The sequence below is a fragment of the Larus michahellis genome, chromosome 2 (genome assembly GCF_964199755.1).
Source record: "Larus michahellis chromosome 2, bLarMic1.1, whole genome shotgun sequence".
NCBI classification, from domain to species: Eukaryota; Metazoa; Chordata; class Aves; order Charadriiformes; family Laridae; genus Larus; species Larus michahellis.
In genome coordinates, this window is record NC_133897.1 from 119,850,642 (window position 1) to 119,871,462 (window position 20,821).

General features: G+C 45.3%; 1 protein-coding gene across 6 annotated transcripts in view; it reads right to left on the reverse strand.

Moving 5' to 3' along the window:
• The window catches only part of KCTD1 (potassium channel tetramerization domain containing 1), a 106,839-nt gene that overhangs the window by 51,513 nt on the left and 34,505 nt on the right, over window positions 1-20,821 (reverse strand). Inside the window, exon 1 of one of the 6 annotated variants that reach the window (XM_074576879.1) lies at window positions 18,955-20,356. The exons of the other annotated variants lie outside the window; for them this stretch is intronic. Within the exon in view, the coding sequence (XP_074432980.1) occupies window positions 18,955-20,223 (1,269 nt within the window). The 5' untranslated portion in view covers window positions 20,224-20,356. Of the gene's footprint in view, window positions 1-18,954; window positions 20,357-20,821 lie in introns of those variants that run through there. 6 annotated transcript variants of the gene reach the window in all.

Consider the following 20,821-nt stretch of genomic DNA (forward strand, 5'->3'; position numbering starts at 1 on the left):
GTCACGATTTCTACCTGCACTGCCTTGCACAGCAAACAGAGCTTCAATCCAGAAGACAACAACGGGTGAGAGTATGTGTGCGCCTTACTCCACATATTTGACAAGCAGTGTGGAATGAGGTGTGGCAAGTGGAATTCGTAACTCCAGCCCTGGCCAGGAACGATGGCTGGGTGCCAACCACACCGTAAAGGTCCCGTCATCTAAACTTCAAGCAAGGTCCTGAAGATCCCGACGTTTTCTCATATTGAGGTGTGCCACAGATATAGAAAAAACATTATATTGTAGTCACAGGGTTTATAGCCGCAGGAGTCTTACCTGCCACACGCTTGCTTTAACAAAATGTCTTAACCCATCTCATGGTGACGAGCCTTACAAAGTGCTCAGCACAGAGTAGTTTCACCAAGAATAATACGATCCTGACAACAGCAACTTCACTTGGCCACAAACAAGCATGGAAGTTTCTAGGAGGCTGAAGCCGTGGAAACTGGTGGAAGGCATCTAGCAATAAGGATGGAGGTTCACCTAGTGGGGGCAAAATGAAGCAAACCAGGAGATTCATCCCCGTGACTATGAAACACAGAAGAAATCTGAACACATGGCTGAGCTTAAGCAGTAGCATTTACATTAGAAATGGTTTTAAACACAAAAAGGGAACTGAAGACAACCAGATAAACTCTAATACTCACATGCAAATTAGAATCAATGATGACAATTGATTTTTATAAAGGGTCTAATGATATGGTGCAAACTAATTCCTCCCATATGAAGCCTGGCACCATTTGGTATCTTTTAATTCAGAAAAACCCCGAGTGCCTTTTTATTTCCTCTCCTTCTTCTGGCTCTTTTGCCATGCCAATGCTTGTTTGCATTACATCTATTTTGAGCTAAATTAAATAGGAGAAGCAGAGTTTTGATTCAGTAGTAGCAATAAATGGGGTTAGCCTGGCATTGATCTGTGTAAAGGGGCCAAAGCTAGGACTGCCAGAAGCAAAACGTGGTCAGTGAACTCCACAGCACCAAGAGTGACCCTGCAGCTGAATTCCTAGCCCTGATTACAACAGAAAGAGACTTGCTTTCCTGAACAAAGAGTATTTCAGGCAGCAGATTAGCAAGAGAAAGTCTAGTTGCAACGGCAGACCAAGGAAGTGGACCAAAAATAGGAACCACAGCACACTGTGGAGGATTTTAGAAAGCCTCTGAACAGTGCAAAACAAATACCTTTCTTGCTTTATGTTTCTTGTAAGCCAACACTAGACCCAAATACTGAAGAAACTATTTTTCTTTTGCATCTCAGTTAAATAGCTTCAGTAAACGTGCAGCAGGAAAGATGAGCCAAACCCATGTTTAGGATAGCACGCTGACAAAGTTACCCTGCACACTAAGAACATTTGTCTTCCAGCCCTACAGAAAAGGAAATCACGTTTACTAGAAGAGGAAAGCATGATTTATAAAAGGGGCATTAAAATTCAGCCAGCAAATTTATACAGAAGGAGAATTTCACAATCCTTAGGAAACATGGATCAAATTCGCTCGCTCTGTGGGTGTTTGTGCTGTTGTGCAATGCAAAACAGCGAGAGCACAGCAGTAAATCTAGCCTCGTGACTATAGAGTTTAATCGCCGTGCATCTACGATGGAGAACAAAGTGCCTCTTATTCCCAGCCATGCCGTGGTCCCACCAGATTGCAGGCCAAGCAGGGTCGGTTCAAGCCGGCATTTGGCTACAGTCCGGCAGAGTTCTAGATTGGCTGCTCCAAGGGTGAAGCCAGCTCTCACCTCGCTCCCAGCCGCTGGAATTGGCCACTCCACACGGGCGGAGTACACAAGGTGTTGGGTGCTTGCAGACATCCCCATCGGCACCTGCCACTGCTGCTCCCACCGCTTTGGCAGGTCCACTGGTGATTCGCAAGCCCTGTAGGCAGCGAGAAGCTGTCGAGAAGTGCAGCCCTGCCAAGCGACGCCAGGCTGCTGAGCAGCACCGCGTCCTAGCCTCGGTTTTTGATCCGGGACATTTGGGTGGCACTGGGCTGCGTGTCCAGAGCTCACCCTTGCTGGGAACCCCGAGGTGGGCCAGTTGCCCCATGGTGAAGCCCTACTCCTCGCCCTGGCTTCACTAGGAGCAGTGGGCAACTCAGCAGGGAGAGGAAAACCAGAGACTCGCTCATCATCACTACTTCGACTTTTAACTTACTTCTTTTATGTATTTTACAATAAATGCTCGTTAACGTGAGCGTTTCCTTAAAAATAAGGATCACAAAATACTGACCCATGTCAAATCCTGAGGAACGAGTCATTAAACATCTTCAGCCCATTTCCCCCCCCCCGGCAAAGTCCCATAATGGATTTTTGCCTGTTGCTTCAACCAAATAGCAAGGGGCAAGGTGAGGGCCCACAGAGGAAAGGGAAGGTGATGTAAAGAGTCTGTCAGTGTACCAGCAGCCTGCAAAACGTTAAGTCAGAAGTCTGCAAGACAGCACCCTGTTTTTTTTTTTTAATGCTAGTCATTTAACTCGCCACTCTTATTACGGGTTGATTGCACCCTTCGCTAGAGTTTTGTGGTGGCTGCAATGTCAGAGCATGGGACGTGGTTGTCACGACTGGGAACTTGCTGACTGATTTATGGAAGCTTACAAACCCACAAAACCAAAAGATATTTGTTATTCACTTACATTCGGAATGTTCCTTTCACCTCTCGTTGAATAATTCTCAGGCAAGTCAAAGTTTATTTCTAGTTCAAAATACAGCTTCCCTTCTGTAGAAGGGAGCCTAAGCACAATATACCTTTGATATGGAAATCACCCCACAATATCCCCCCTGAACAACTCGAGGTCAATCTACCTACATTGGTAACAGCATCCTGAAATTAAGCTGTCATTTTAACTGTTTAGCGGGCACTGAGACATCTCACACAGGTCGGTTCATTATTAAAAGCAGCAATTATTGTAAATTACGCTCTTAACAAGAAGAACGGCCTAAACTTTAAATAGGTTACGATACCTGCCTGACCATTCATTTTAAATGAGGATAGCTGAGGGCTCAGACTCACCATCATGCAGCAAACAGCTGTGCAATTTAGGACTGCCTTTTTTTTTTTTTTTTTTAAACCCCTCCTCTCCCCAAGGCTACCACCCCCATGGCAGAGCTGGCAAAACAGACCATATGCCCATGCCTCCCGTGTTCCAGTTCACAGCCTAAACACGGCGACTCGAATTGCTGGTGACAACGACGGCACCCCAAAAATAATAATCCCTTGACCAAGGTTTGCCGTAGCTGCTGAAGCGCAGGCACACGGTTCCTTTTGCTGACTCCGCAAGGGAGCAAAAGCCTTAAGCAAAGCAGGAGGGCGGCCGAGGGCAGTAACATCAAGCTACGATTTGCCAGGGCTTGTCCCTCAGAGAATGAAGTCTTGCATTTTAACCATTTTTGGCACATTCCACATTCAGTATTTTCAGGAGCTTTCTAGGATGTTTATGAAACAACTGCAAGGTAGGCAACTAAACTGACGGTGGCACAAAGAATGCCTTCCCACATTCCTCTCCCATACTCTGCCGTCGAAATAAATGAAGATGTAGTTTATGTTTCTGTAATTACTGTTTGTTAAAAAGGAGAACAGGTTGTTACGTTATGGTAAGGAGTCCGTGAGCTTTGAATACCACAGCAATGTAGATTTCACCAAATAAAAAGGATGGTCAAAACATTACTCAGAAGGAATCCACGCTCTGATATCACCCAGTGTAAAATAATCTACCTTCAAAAATTCTTGATCTACCTAAACTTCGAAATGATCTAACTTTAAACATTAATCAAACCAATCAATTGGAAATTGTTCCTTATAGAGCTATTTTAACACAGGTGACATTCAGAACACTGTCAAGTTTCAGTCAATTAAATACTGAAAGGATAATATTACACACTTTGTTTATGACATTTTTGTACCATACATCATCTGCTGTTTGCTTTTAATCCTGCATTTCCCCCATTAAATACTTACAGTATTTATATAGCCTTGTAAAACCCCAGTACAAAAGAATAAGCAACAAGAACTTTTCCCCATACATTACTTACCAACTTAATTACGTAATGTAATGTGAAAGGTTTATGCACACCAGCTGGATCTCATTACTGCTAAGTTTCTCTCTTTTTAAAGTGTACTTTATCTGGAATATGGAAGTCACTAAGAATTTCGCTTGAAAATACGCTGAGCTGGCATACACACAAGTTTATACTGCAGGACACTAACTCAATAAAAAGGTTCACAACAAGTCAAGTTTGTGGACGCTTATTTCTGAAGTTTAAAATGCACCAGCTAAATTTAAATATTTGAAGCCAAGTATTGGATTAAGAGCTGAATGACAGCCTATTTCAGTCTTCTCCTAAGTATCACAGTAACCAGAGAGATGTTACTCCCTGTACAATAAGAAAACTAGCAAGAAAAAACAAGAAAGGAAGAGTTTCAAGAGACCATTGGTATCACCTCCCTACGGATCAATCAGTGCTAAGACTCAGAGGTGTGCCAGCTGTATATACTGACTAAGATGCATCTAAAAAGCAGGAGTTTCAGAGCGGTGAAGAATTCAATAGTGAGACCTTCAAAGAACAGGTTACTGAATACCCAGCTGAACCACAGCAAGCTTGTCGCACGCTTTGGTATCGCCAATTGACAGGTTCCTGCTCAATCATGAGGCAAGAATTGTGGTTTAATAAATGCAGAGAACAAAACCAAGCATAAAAAAAAATAATGTGGAGTGATTTTATTTTTGTTGTATATTTGACTGTAATTACTGTCTTAAGTACTTTAATTGCCTGGCATCTCCTCAAGTGCCTTGCCTGTGGGGAGGGGAGGCAGGGCAGTTTACAGTTTGTTATTAATGAATAAAGTACAAACAAGTTTACCTTGTCTGTAATCAACATTCCCATCAAAACCGTTTGAGATGAAAATGCAAAGGGGTCTGTCCACCCCACAGACTCAACGTGATTGTGTTAATATCTGCTTTTTGTGATTAATGTCCTTCTGCCATGCCCCTTACACCTCAGAGGGGGACCTGGCAAACATCTTTATAAGACCCACATGAGAAGCACCACCTACTCGCCCATACCTATTCTCTTCTACAGACATCTGCTCTTGGCCACCGCTCTGGGGATGGGGTACGGAGACAGGCACCCCTCAGGTCTGCCCCCATATGACCTTTCTTGCATGCATTCTTGGTGAGAAAAGCGGGGGAAGTATGTTCTGCTTTTTGCAAGCGAATCTGTAGGGTCATTTACAATTGCTCTGGAATGACACGCATCCAGCCCCTCTCAGCTGGAAATAATTTTTGCCTGGAGTGGAAATGGAGTGGAGGGAAACAAGAATGAGTGACAAAATGAAGCCCATGCAGGATAAAACAAAATATACTCGCCTGCTTCATTAAGAAATGATTAGACACAAGAAGCCATCAGTAAAAGTCAGTGCAGTTATATGAAGAAAATGGTAAAGCCAGGAGGATGGAGAAGCCAACTGCTATTTTTCACGATTAGTGAAACACACATAGAGTACGAATTTGGCCATTAGTCTTGGTTTTCCACTTAAATTGGTACAGGAGTCTGCTACTTTTAGGTAACACCGCATACGCAGCCCAGCAGACCATCCAGACAGCAAGCGCAGCACCAGCAGAGCAAGCTTTCTCACACGGCCGTCAGCCTGTCCTGATGGTCAGGAGCTCACCTCTGGGGCAAGGGCAGCTCCTCCCCCGCTGCAGCACTCAGGCTGCCAACGGGAGTGGGGAGTGACAATTAGTGTCAGTGCTGGTGGCCTCCTCCCCTGTGAGGACACTTGTCCACTAGTATCTGACTGAGACCACTAATTTTCACATAAGTCAAAAAAAACCTGCTTTAAGAACAGCTAATGATTTTCCATTACTACAGATGAGCACTTTGTTCCCCGACTCTCTTTTGTGCTAGATTGTTGGTGCAACCAGATTAACATCTCTTCCCAGCTTCCTCAGCCATGTAGGAAGCCACTAGGAAACTGAGAGTCTCCCCCTTACAGCCTTTAAGCAGCTGGCACACCATCTCCAACACTGCCATCTCCTATCTCTTGAAGCACAACTCCTGACTCTTATAGCATCATCCCACTGACACACACGCCATGGATGCTTTATGTTGTGGTGGCCATTTCTTCTATGATTCCTACCCCCCTCCCCATGGTAAACCACATAGCTTTTATTTTCAAGTCAGAACAAAACCAGCATATTCACCAGCACTCCAAAACACAGTAGGACTGCTTTTACAAGAGTGCTTAAAGCATCCCCCTATCATTGCCAACAGGTAGACATTGCTGATCAGATGAACATCTCGCCTTGAATAAGTTTCTTAGCAAGCGTGTGACCACACGCCTTGATATAGCTGCATGTATCAAGACCAGGCTGGATGAGGCTTTGAGCAGCCTGGTCTAGTGGGAGGTGTCCCTGCCCATGGCAGGGGGGTTGGAACTACATGATCTTTAAGCTCCCTTCCAACCCGAACCATTCTATGATTCTATGACATAAAGCACAACAGTAGACGCTGTAAATACTGATCTGAGGTCTTCTGCTCGTTAAGATGCACAGGCAGAAACTTGACAGAAGAGAGAGCTGAAAAGAGCCTGTACAGAAGTTTAAAATATATTTATGAAAAAGTGGAGTACAGTATGATAGCAGTTTAACTTCTTCCCAATAATGGGTTGCCGAAAGCTAGCAGCCAGCCATCTACCAGGTCACGAGAACCAGCAAGAAATTCCTGACTTCTCAGAGCTTTGACCCTACATTTGTTTCCTTCAGGGAAACAAATCACAAATGTGTGTTGATTAAGGACATCGCTAAGGCATTTAAGGTTCTCATATATAACATGAGCAGACTACCCTACAAAAAAAAAACCAACAAACCAACAGACAGTAACATACAGAATAGACCAGCATACACAAGTCATTTTGGATGCAGACAGCTACTCATGGAAATAACGCAACAATCCTAGTATTCCACTAGGAAACCGAGAGTCAGATAAGCAGGGGAAAAACAAGATTCTCCAACTGTCTCCTCTCCTCTAGACCCCGTAAATCTCCTGCATGCCCTCCCATCATGCAGCAGAGCTGCTCTCTCTCTCTTTTAAGTCCAGGTGGGATGAAGCTGTCTTTGAGAGCAGGAACCCACCGAGGCTCTTCTCAGGAATTTTATGAAGTAGCTTTAAGATTAATGGGGTAGATGACTAGTTTATACAGCACTTTGATCAAAAACATGTTTCCTCAACTTCCTCACTGAGTTTTAATAAGATGTGAATGAGAAATTGATCCGGACACTTTAGTTTACAAGGACTATTTCAAGTAGCTTGAGGAAACTAGTTTATTGTCTATTAGGCATAAAAACAAACACAATGCTCACAAGCCATTTTACCACAGTGCTGACAGTGGATTTCTTTCGGGATACATACCCAAGAACCAACACTTCCTCCGACACAAAACTCTATAGGAAACCACTGGTTTAAATGTCACATTTTTTAAGGTTAAGGAAAAAAAATCTTTAGATTTTTGTTTCCATAGGAGGCAATAATACAATGTACTTAAATTAAGTCATACTCATTTTCTTTTAACAAACTTTAAAGAAAACCAAGACTTACCCCCCCTTCACTGTTCTTTTACATTTTTCTCTAGCATTTCTACTTCAAAGAAAAAAATGCAGAATTCTTCTTTGCCATCCCTCTGGGTCTATCTTTTCCTTGATCAAATCTTGCTTCAGTGCACCTACTACATTTGTTATTTAGCATTAGGAGAGAAGGATTTATTTTTTTTTTTAATCCTAATTTCTTCCTCCAATTTTAGCCCCTCTCCAACCAGAAGCAGCATTTCCCATCCCCTGAATCAATTAAACTAATCCAGCAAAAGCACACTGGTATACAGAAATTAATCTAGTTTCCAAACTGACATGCCGCAACAAGATAGTTGGTAACGTTTTCTCAGTCTGCTTTCCCTCTCCTCTTTGTTTTCCACTTCAACTTATTTCCAGATCTTTTTCTTCTCGCTAAATTCCTATCTTCTGCCTTTAAAACACTGCTAGCACAGTTACTTAACCCCTGCCTTCCGACCTCCAGATAGGTCGGTAAGCTCATCTCCGCTCTTCTCTCCTCCTAAAAATCTAGTCCCTTCAAATAAAGGGGGTATAAGCTATTTCAGACCACTGCCATCAATGTTGAAGAGAATAAAAGGTTTTCAGACTGGGGATTGTTTTGGAGCTTTTTGGTTTTATAAAGAGTTGGGCAGGGGGAAAAAAAAAAATAATTAGTTTTTTCTTACAGTATTAGTTTACTTTTTTGGAGGAAAGCCTATGAAGATCCAAGCAGGCCAGAGCGGCGGGCTGGCAGCAGCGGTGCCCAGCATCCCTGCACGGTCGCTGCTCAAGGGGCAGTGCTGCGTTGGTTTGTGCTGCAGCCTGAACTGATTCCCCGCAGGAACAACAGGGCTACGGAGGACTCGGCCACCCCACGCACCCAGCAAGGGCCCGCTGCTGGGAAGGCTCGGGGAGCTGGGTAGTCATTGCGGCTCTGTCACTGGAAATCTTCATAGAGGAATGCCAGAAAATCACCACACCTGAGCATTTTACAGAAACTAACATTGGTAAGATCACAATCCTGTAACAAGAAAGAAAAAATAAAAGTGTCCACTGGAGTCAATCCAGCACTTTACAGAATCAGAAACACTGTAACAAATTAGAATATTCATCAGCTAAGTTAACAAGCACAGAAGTGGTGGTGGGGGGTTGTTTTACTTTTTTAGCATAAATTTGGACATGGGTCTCATGAAATCTGAAAAATGCAATAAATTATTTATCAGCAATTATATCTTTTCCTGGAAAGATAGGGATTTGACCTGATGCTTTGGTATCCCTCAACAATTCAAACAACACACATAAGATTCTGAAAGTGTCTGCCGTACGTTTTACGTGACCGCAACAATTACTACCATATCATTATTCTGTACTGCAAATCTAGCCTACTATTATATTCATGATCCTGAATATATTTATTAGCAGTTTGGAAATGAATATACCATATTGAGGAGAACTTTAACACAGGCAGGAGGAGTCCTTTCCTAATCAATTACCATAGTAAACTTTTTTTAAAAAAAAAAGTGTTGAATTCTCCTCCTCCATACCATGGGCATACTTTTGCCATTTACACAGCAGTGTAGTACTACCTCCATACACCAACGCGTTAACATTTCAATTAATACTGTGTTTAGTATTATTTGAGTCATTGTACATTTTAAACTCAGTACCCATTTGGACATATTTGTACTTGCTAGTTACAATGAACCTGGCTTTTCCTTAGCTATTTTTTTTTTGGCGTTCCTTACTTTTGATACTTTCCAATGCCTAGAAGTGAAGGGACCAGCTTATATTTAAAAGTACTTTCAGTGGAAACAGCTGTATCCAGGCTCTACTTAAGAGGTATCAAAAAGCCTCACAATGTTTTATTTGAAACCAGCTGGCAGATGCAGGTGCATTTCAAAATAATGCATTTAAAAATAAATAAAAAAAGGTAACTTGCAAAGACTTCTAAAAAGATAAAACCAGAAATAAGGCTGCTTTGGAAGTGTGTCAAATACCCCCAAAGGAAGGCAAAACTACAAAGTTCCGACTGGACATTAAAGTTGTTTCTGCTTGTTAAAAATCAAACCGTAGCTGTGCTACACAAACTGCTTTGGATTGGCAGCAGCTTGAGAAAGCAGATTTTGAAGCAATTTAAGTCTGACACTGAAACCATGTTAGTCCGTTTTATTTTCAAAGAGTACTTGGGAAAAAGAACCAGAGTCAAAGGCTGGGGGATTTGCATTGCCATCCCTGCCAAGGAATATCACTTTTTACAGCGTTTGTGCTGGAAAGAAATCATATTCCTACCAACACTGGTCCATTCTACAAAACTTAGTTCTCCTCATGTGGCTCCACAGAGCCATTATCCCTTTTGCCTCCAAGAACAGTTACTTTTACGCTCCCAAGCTTGCCAGTCACTGATTAGTATGCATTTTCAGAGAGGTTTTTTTTTTTTTCTTTCTTCAGAGAAACTGTATTTTCAAGAAGAGATAATAAGCAAGATACATACTTCAGCATTGCCAAATTAAAAGACAAGAGAAAGTGTGAAATACACTAAAAGGCTACACAGTTCTTCCTGATCTGGTTATTTGCCAAAACCCACATGCTTAGAGCATTTTATTGTTTCCCGCCCCTGCCAAAAAAGCATTTTAAAGAATTGAGCAGAAATGTGAACCTGGTCTAGGGAGAGCTTCCAGAAACTAGCGTTATGATGACAGGAAAAAGACAACATTTTCTCTAAACCCAAGATGGAAACTAGTACCGATAAACTTGATAAAAGCCTACACAGAGCATCATCTCCTGATCACCACAAACGTGGTCTGTTATAATTTTCGAGCTAACTCCTGTGATAAACAACTGCAGCCAGTGTGGCTGTCATATCTGAGATGAAGAGGAAGAGCACACAAGCACCCTTTACATGAGCACCGCTAGTCATAAAGTTATTAGAAACACTGTGAAACTCTCAAAAAGGCAACCAATTCAAGCAGGTTCCCGCTTTATCTGACATTCACACACGGCTCGTACTACAGCTGTAGGTTTGTCTGTCACGGCATCTGTGCTCCCATTTATGCTTTCCAACTTGTCAGCCTGACTCTCACAGTTAGGCCCTCCTAATTTGGCATCAAAACTATATGGGTTAATTACAGCACTTCAGATGACTCGCGTACTTCCGAACAGGGCGATTTCAATACGAGGGAGGGAATTTATCAGGCGTGTCACAGGTAACAGCCAGCCCTTGTAAGAAGGGAGGAAGGAAGGAAGCTGTTTAAGCCCACTTCACCTTCCTCGCTCCTCCTCTTCCCCACACTTCAGGCACAAGGAGGAAACGGTCTCGACCCACCCCAAGCCGAACTGGGGTGAGGAGGGCAACGCGAGTGGACTTCCCCTTCTCTTTTGTGCTAAAAACCCACATAGCCCATGTTCCCACCCCCACGTCAGCCAGCCACACCACATGCTTCCGCTGCTTCTTCTCCAGGGGAGCTTTAAGCCAGAGGACGCTCGGTAATTAACCACTGATGATTTCCTATTGCGCCTGAGAGCTTCAGTACCGTTCCTTCGGGTGCACTGCAGACACCTCACCCGAGAACAAGACCTCACACCGGCAAAGCGAGCACAGGCTCCGCCGCTGGTAACCCCGCATCAGAGTAAGCGCTCGGGATGCCCACGCTGGACCTTAATCGCTCAAAGTCAAAGCATCAGACATGGTCCGCTCTCCTTACTCCTCTCCCTGCCACTACTGAAGCCTGATAGGAACATACGGAGAAGACTCCGCAGCAGCTATATATATCACTGCCCTGAGTAAAAGCTGAAGGGTGTTCAGAAATCGCTGTTGAAATTTCTCCAGCAATCCTTAATTTTAAACATAAACGGACACGCATTTAAAAAAAGACAAGCTTAAAATACAGTGGTGTTTTAGGGAAATCATTCATTTATGCATTGCATTTCTGACAGACAGATGCAAAAGCAGTAAGAGCGTACACAGGCGCCAAGCTGCAGGGAAGCCCGAGCTGTGGCTCCTTCGTTAGAGGTACCAAGCACGAGAGTCCCAACTACACACCCTCCTCTTCCTCCCACGCCTCATATCAAAAAAAAAAACCCCAAACAACAAACTAAACCAAAAGAGAGCATCATCACACCCAGTTCCTGGGTACTTTAGGCAGGAGAGTGTCAAATGAAGCACTGTGCTAGAGATAAGTAGATAAGTCCCAGCTCAGAAAACACCCCAGCACCTCCACAAGACCTTTGGGATTAAAAAAAAAAAACAAAACAAAACACAAAAACCACAAACACAAAACAAAACCAAAAAACAACACTGAAGGAAAGCCAAAATTCATCCTCACATCTCACCTCCCATTAAAAAAAAAAAAAGATTTCTTCCCTTCTCCTTTTGCAAGGCCAAGTGCTCCCACCTGTGCTACCTGAACAGCACCTACCAAACAAACTACCTACCCTCATCAGCTACCCCCACTACCAAAATAGCTACACTCAAACCTCCTCCACTGCCCCACCTTGGGGAAGCTTCACCCAGGGATCTGTAGTCCATTCCTCCCTGCAGATCCCATCAGCTTTGTCTTCCTGGACTCTTCTTGTTCTGCCAATGGAAAACCATGAGAGTATTACAGGACAAGCATCGGTTTCACACTACTGGTGCCACTGTTCAAAGAGAAGTGATTATCCCTTGCCAAAATCTACATGATAACACGTTATCCAAGCTGCACTACCCAGTTTAAGTACCAGAAACACTGCAAACCACATCAGCACGGTGCTCCGCTCAGGCCAGTACAAGCAGCAATTCAGAAGTCCTGAGGAGGTGCACAGCACTGCGTCATATGGAGCAGATATACCCTAACCATACGATGGAAAAAAAAAAATAATAAAAGTGTTGTCATACATTGGTAAAGTGAACAGGGGTTAAAAATTTCCACTCAATTTCAATTTAATTAAACTTATCTGCCCTATCTGCAGAAGTGTACAGAAGCATACAATAGGTAAGCGTATCAATCGAGTATGAATGTACTGGAAATGTATATACTGCATCTGCGCACTGTAACATTGATTATTTCCCAAACTGAAAACGGCATTAAGAGCACATCAAAGGCGCTTGTCCTCATGAGGAATTAAGTCCTTAGCAAGTTTGAAGGTTTTCAGAACAACTAACTAGAACTGTCTGAGTGCAAAAACACATGAATTTCTAAAAGCCCGGAAGAGCCATTTTTCCTTGTGGATAATCCCCAAAAAACAACCAGAACATAATTCAATTGCACGTCTTCCAATGTTACTTTTAGATCAAGGTATTATGAGAAGTTCCAATCCCTTCTTACTCCCCCCTCAAATGCCTGGAAGAACATTCCCTGGAAACATGATTATATATTTTTTACTATCACAACACTAATAAATCTCTTCCACATCAGATAAAATGCAGTTACCAACACTTGTCCCTTGAATCCAAAATATGATAAAAAATTATCTCGCACGTACATATTTGGCTACATGCCCTTAACGATTTCCTTCTAAAAAAAAAAAAAAAGAGGGTGCATTTATTGCTTCAGAAACAGAAAAGCAAAATAATAACAAAGAAAGGACACAGGGAAAAAGATGAACAGAAGGGCTTCGAAAGTGACTGAAAATCTACAACATCGCTAATTAGGTTCCAGCTTCTAACACAATAGAGGGTGTACCATGGTCTGTTATCAAGTTTATAGCCAAGGGCACAAGACAATACAACCCCACATTCAATTTAATTACAGCCTATGGCTTCTGCAGTAGTGGTGTGTTTCAAAGGCTTTAAGCACTCATTTATTTCTACACCATACATGAAATAAGGCAGCTCACTGTCACACAGACTCACCAATTAGACTGAACAGTTTCTGATCTCTTGCTCTCTAGAAGGAGAGCAGTGGGCAATGGGAAATCTTTCACGGGATAATCACAGAAGACTTTTTGTTTAAAAAAAAAAAAAGCTCTCTGCTGCCTTTAAGTGTGTGCGTTTTATCTTTGATGTGCACAGAGTACCAATGGAGTCATTTCAGATTCTATAGAATTAAAAAAAAGGTGTCAAAATACAGCAGCACTTCAATGATGCCAGTTTTTCCTCCTAATTGTACCAAAAAGGTCATCTTCATTTGAGTCATACAAAACGGATCACCTCTTGCATTCTTACCATCACTGAAGGCTGGACCAAGCAAGTTCTCTAACTAGCTCACATGACGCAACTAAGTACAAGGAGTATGATTTCTAAAAAGCAAAAATATTTTGAAAATTAAAGTGATAGTGGAAGAAGTCACCATCTGAAATAGTTACAATATTTAATACCTGCAATATATTGCGCCAATGCAACTAAGAGGACCTACAAAGACAGTATTGGACTTTAATCTCCCCAACCACAATTCTAAATGTGTGTATTGAAACAGCATTCTCTGATCTTCTGTGAAATACTCTACTGAGGCACCTTAAATAACTCCCTCCCTAACAGCTGATCCAAAATGGACCAACTTCAGTCTAGGAAGGAAAAACTAGTTCCCTTCATTCCTTTCAGTGCACATACAGCCCCCCAAGCTGTACATGAGATCGCTCAGCCTAATCTCTATTCTGCTTTTCTTGCACTCACCTTGGGAAGCGTTCACATGCCTGCCAAACCTCGTGTTAGTTATAAGGAACAGAGCCTGGGATATCCTTATGTCTTCAAAAAAAATCCTATCTCTGTTCAATAGTCTTTAGAAGCATCCAGTTACAAACAACACTGACTTCCACCGAAGAGAGCAATAGCCAGGATTCGTGTGTTTCGCTATGGAAATTGCTAAGAAAGCTGCCTTTGGGGACCATGTTTGACACCCCTGCTACCCTAGCCCCTGCCTCCTGATGATTTCAGAGCAATTTTGATGACTATAAGGTATAATGGGTCCCTTCTACAATTAATCACTTTCCACATCTGTAACTTAGTGAGATTAAAATCTTCCCCATTAAAAAAAAAAAAACCACAAACACGAACAACTAATACGACAGTAGCCTCTCAGATTTTACGGCTCCTTCAGTCCTCACACTTTTAAGATTTTCAACTAATTAAACACTAATTAAAGTGTTTCTTTTTCAAAAGACACCAAGCAAATCCTAGATATTCTTGCAACCTGGGATAATCCATTAGCCAAAGAGGATGGCACTAACTAGGCAGCAGGGCAGCCAGTACTAACCTCTGAAACCAGATCAACAGAAGTGCTGCCACAGGAACTAACAAGGTATTTAGCAGTCATCAGTCTTAATAGCGGCTGTACTTTAAGCCTTTAAGATAGGGATATTGCCCCATCTATTATCTGCATAGAAATGAAGCCTAGCATCCTAACGCCACCATCCTAAGCATCCTTCCCTGAGGCTGTCTGAGGAGTTCTCCTACCCTGCAAGGCTCCGAAAGCACCCAGCGATGATGCTAGTCAGAGCACTACAAACATTTGTACAGAACACAAGCCCTTTTTTGTGGCCTTTTTATGGAAGCGTAGGATATTCCCAGACCAAAGATCAAGCAGAAAGATTCTTATCCACCTACAAAAAAGCCCAAAGACTAAAAAAAAAAAAGCTAGACTAACTTATTAGTTACTTTGATTTGTTCCCACTAGTGCCTGCTGCCTACTTACATTCATCATGTACTACTGTTTTGCTTTCTTCTGTGAAACATGCAGTCAGAACCAGATTTCTGGTTCTGGTCAAAGTAAGCCCTTCAGAGAGAACGTAAGGCAACAAAAAGACATGTGCCAGATCAAAGGAAAACAAAACCCCAGCTCTGGATTTAAAGCAGGAGGAAAAATGGTTAAGGATTCCCTGGAACAGCCAAGACAAATGCACGTAGGTCATGTTTTAATGACTGAGTATTTGGTAGATATCTTAATAGCTGATGAAACTCTTCATTAGTAGCCCAGAGAAACATGACTGAGTTAGAGAACCAACTTAACAGAAGCATTTTCAAGTGACACGCAACTCTCCTTACCCATGGCAGAAGCCGATCTATTTTCTTAGACCTACTTTGGGGTATTACTACTATAGCAAGTTCAGTGTGCACCAGATCTCTAAATCTCAACAGCTACCACCACACTGTAGCATCAAAAGCTTAAACTTTAGCTATTGTTCGTCTTTCAGTAACACATGAGATGAACAACAGCCAAATTACATCCCTCTGTCATCAACTTGAACTGAAGTACTGCTGTCAGTGGCAGGAAAATTGCTACACTTCAGAGCAAATACGGACTGAAAAGAAAGTTGTGCCATGATGGCACAGTGCTGTATGCTTAAAATACACTCTATAAATGCTGCTCTCAAGGCTGCAACCTAAAGCAATTGTTGGATCAAGATGAACATTTAATGTACCTTTCCCTAGCTCTGGAGGAGGCTCCTACAAACCCAGCGTTGAAAAGACATCTTGTGGCTAAAACAAAAGATGGGAGCAACCATGATAGAAAAGCATAAAATTAACATCCTTGCTCAGATTCTTAGACTTGAAAGTTTGTCGTCAGTGCAAATTGAAGACATCCCATTTAGTGCCTTTGTTTAACCTTTTCCGTACCTTGCTTGATACTATCAATGCTATAAAAAAAGAGCATACATGTGTGCTAAGGAACCCACTCGTCCCATCACCATTTATTCACCAGAGTATTGCACAAGTCTACAAGGGCAACAGAATCTGTCCCCTGGAAGAATTATTACAAAGATGCCCACTAAACCACAAACTTATGACCTTCGTGTTTTCAAGGAGTCAGTAATATTTGTCAACAGCGGAATTTAGCATCCAGTTACTTGATGAGATGTAGTCAGTAAAAAGGCCTGGAAAGTCTTTGTTTATAATTAAGCAGTAACGATTGAGGGCCAGGGCATTTCCTGGGGATTAATGACCGGCTGGGAGAGTCGATGGCTTGAGGCAGTGCCTTGGGCCATTAACCCTGGCCAGTCATTAATTTCCCCAGGAAATGCCCTGGACCTCGATTAGCGTAGCTATTATAAAAGGTAGCTAGGGAGAAAGAGTTTAGCATTAACATTCTCCAAGAAAATCTATTCCACAGACAATATTTTTTCATTTTGTCACATCCCAGAAGTAGTACATAAGTTAAAACTGACACAAGAAGAATCAGTGACTAAAAAGAAAAAAAAAGAACACACTTTTCCTTCTCCTAAAGACTTACATTAACAAGTTTTGTAGCAGAGGCAAGATGCAGCTACAAAAGTGGCTGGGCAGCTTGTTTAGCTCATTAAATTGTGAATGGAGATGAACATTTCTATATAATTACTGAAAAAAAAAAAAACCACCACGCTGTCTAGTATCCTTGCCAATTGCTCATTTTCTTTCTTGATACGCTTAAGAAAACAGCACATGCCTGTGTACTCTATCAGCTATTTTAGATATTTCTCCCCGTAGCCTGCCACTAATGAGAATTACAGTTCCGAGTGCTTCATGTAGGAAGCGCAGCTCCACGACAAACGGTATAAAGCAGCTGGATTTCTCCTCACCTAAGCTTTATACAAGTGTGAAGAGATCTGTGGGCCGGGGTAGAGATGCAGCTCTCCAGCCTGATGACTGAAGGTACCAAGACACCTCATTTAACAGGTAAAAGCACACATACTCCATTACTGCTCACTGGATCACAACTGCTCTGCCCGGTTCCCTCTAGCCTTACTCATGTGCGCTGCTGCTGCTCTAGAAAAAGCTGAACTAAGCCTGAAGTTTCAAAATTACTTTCAAGGTCATTAAAAGCAAAGGAGAGAGGAGTCTAGGGTTAAATACAGCAAAGAGCATTAGCTTATACCTGAAATAATGAGCTAGAACTAAAACATTATCTGCACATAATCAAGCCTCCAAGCCATTCGGAGACACCAGATACACACAGCAGGAGATCAAACTACAGTACTCCACTGAAGTGGTCAGGAAAAAAAACCCCAACCCCGCTAGAAAGGAGAGGTCACAGGTATTTTAAAGAACACAGATGCTTATGCAGGCATTCACTGGAAGCCCCCCTCTCCCTCCCTCCCCGTTTAGCCTTCAGGCTGGTTGATTAGCTGGCAAACTCTTTGAAAGGGTCAGTCTGTCCAGAACTGGTATTTCCACTTGGGGAACAGCTCAGGCATGTCATATATACCTGTGCTCGCCCAGCGCCGCGCTCCCCGGCCGAGCGCTGCCAGCCCTGTTATTACTTGACACAAGAATGTCAGAGGGCTTTTGTAATCGTGTAGGGCAGCCAGCAGTAAAGTTCTTGCCTGAAACACAGCATTTTACAGGGCACAACGTAACCGCGCACGCTTTATAGATTTAGTTAGAAGGATTTCCAAACTTCAAGCCAATTGCAGAGGTGCGGCGAGTCGGTAATTGAAGTCATTTAGTTCCAGCGCTCAAACACCCGAAAGGAAAGTAGTTTTGGAGGGGACGGGGACACCACGGGCCGGCTCATGGCAGAGGGGGGACACAAGGCACAGCATCAAGGCACAGCTCAACAGCGCTTTTAACAAGACCGCTTTACCTCAGCAAAACACGCCTAACGAACTTGGGCTCGTTCCATGGTTAAGCTGTACCTAAACCAGTTTTAATTGTACTCTTAACTGTATATTTCGCCACTATGGTAACTAACGCAACTAAAGCCAATTTGCCTTATAAAAAAAAAGCGGGGGGGGGCGGGGGGGGGGGGGGGGAGAAGAGGATCACTGCCAGGGAACAGAGCTATTTTAAATAAACAAATACAAGATGAATGCAATTGCCGTATTAACCCTCTTGTTAACTTCTGAAGTTTAAAATTACACCCTCATTACTAGTGTGTAATTGAGTATTCTCCCGGCTGTTTCCTGCATTTGAGGTTATTCAAATAGTTCATTAGCACATCAAGAACACCACACACACTAATGATACCTGACGCCCTTATCTACTATTTTGGCCCGACTTCCATAACTCGCATCTCCCACAAAATGAGAAAGTAAAAAAAGGGGGAAAAGAATGAAAAAAGGAGGGAAAGAGGGAGCCCACGGGGCTGAGCCATTGGTGCTGCCACCAAGGGGGAGCGTGGCAGCACCCGGGCACCTCTCAAGTCTGACCCATAGGCACACAGCGAGCGGCCACCAGACCAGTGGCAGGGGGGCGGGCAAGGGAACTGGGAGGCAAAGAAGTTGGTAACTTGCGTCCCGGCTCACTGAGGGCCTGAACAGTGAGAGTCCTCCCAGGAGCCACCCCAGGGCTGGCAGTGTGCATCGGTGCCCGGCCTTGCGGGAGACAGAGAAGAAGAGAGGGGTGCAGTGGGGGCTACGTGGGAAGGGCGGGATGCGGGGTTGCCACCTTTTTTTTTTTTTCCTCCTCTCTTTTCCCTTTTCTCCTTTCTTTTTTTTCCTTTTTCCAGTTACCTGTGTGGGGGAAACAATAGCAGGTGAAACTACTGTGGGTGAGGTGGTGCTTCTGTGCCCATTGGCTTCGGGGAGGAGGTGAGGCAGGGGGTCGTGTTTCACTGAGACCACCACCACGGCAGGCGCGGCGGCGTCCAGGGGCTCAGCGGGGCGGCGGCAAAGTCTTTTTGGGGATGCGGAGGGCCCACAGGCATCGCCGCCAGCCGCGGCCCCTGCCGGAAACACCGCCTCGTAGAGTGCCCGCTTGGCTGGGGCCACCGCGGCCGCTTCCGCCTTCACCGGCGCGGCATCACTGTCTTTGGGCAGCACGTAGGGGTTGGCGGCAGGCGGCCGGGGCCGCGGTCCACCATTGAGGGCAGCAGGGGTGTAGCAGCCCCCGCCAGCGGGGTGGTGGAGGAGGTGGTGGTGGTGGTGGGGAGGGGGGTGGTGGTGCGGCGGCTGTGGTCCCCCCAGCTTGGTGCCGATGCCGGCGATGCTGTTGAGGGTGGCAATGGAGACGGCGCCAATGCAGTGGTTGGTGTAGGTCTTGGAGAGCTTGGCCGCCTTGGAGAGCATCTGCATGCGGGTGCCCAGGAGGTTCTTGCCGATGGCCTTGTTCTCGTACCAGGTGATGTCACCCTCGCTACAGTGGTCCCGCGGGCGCTGGAAGAAGGCCTTGCAGAGGGGGTTGCGCTTGGAGAGGTACTTGACGAAGCTAGCGTAGGGGCAGAATTCAGTGCCAGTCTCATACATGCGGGGCAGGTTCTCCTCATCGCTGCTCTCTGCCCGCTTCTTGCTCCAGGAGGATGAGCGTGACTTGTGGTAGGGCCCCAACGCCTTGAAGTAGACAAACTTGCGTCCGTCCTCATCCACAGCCAGCCCAAAGGAGTCCTCCTCTAGCTCACGCTGGTTCTCCCGGCCCCGGGTGCAGAAGTACATGCAGGTCTCAAACCAGACCTTGTTGAGGAGCCCGAAGGGGCTCTGGGTGCTGAAGACACTGCAGGTGTAGAGCTTGCGGAGGTCGGCGCGGGTGATGGCCTGCTTCTGCACCACCGGCCCGGCACCTTGCTCCTCCAGCTTGCGGATGACGGCGGCCAGGGTGAGGTTGGCGGCGCGGAGCTCGGGGTCCTTGGTGAGGTCGAGGGTGCGGCAGTAGGGCGGCTCGTTGAGGTAGCGGTTGAGGGAGCTGCGGATGCTGATGAGGGAGGACTTGGAGTAGAGCTGCCCGCTCTTGGAGCGCGCCTCGGCGTAGAAGGAGCGCAGGACCCGGCAGAGCGCTCCCTTGTCCATCGTCTCGAAGTCGGGGCTCTGCGCCTTCTCGCTCAGGTACTCGCGGAAGATGCGCACGGCGTAGCGGGTGGCCAGACGCGTGTTCTCGCTCAGCCGCGCCCGCTCCGGCCGCTGCAGCAGCAGGGCCGCCTCCAGCTCCGCGTCCTCCGCCGCCCCCCCGGGGCCACCGCCGCCGCCGCCCCCCGGGGCGGCCGCCGCGGCGCCCCCCGGGGCCGCCCCGACGCCGCTGCCGCCGCCGCTGCCGCCGCCCGGCGTACGGCCCGGGGCGGGCGGCAGCGGCTCCGTCTCCTCCTCGCCGTCCCACTCCAGACCCATCTCCTCTTCCTCCTCCTCCTCCTCCTCGTCCAGCAGCAGCCCCCCATCGGCTCCGTCCTCCTCCTCCTCGTCCCCCGTTATCTGCACCTCCTGGATCTCATCCTCCTCCTCGCCCTCCTCCTCCTCGCCGGCGCTGCAGTAGCGGTGCGGGCGGGGGGCGACGCCGCGGCCGCGGCCGGGCGGCCGGTCCCCGGCATTGTTCCCGCCGCCGCCGCCTCCTCCTCCTCCTCCTCCGCCTCCCCCTCCGCCGCCGCCGCCGCTCCACTCTCCGCCGCCGCTGCCA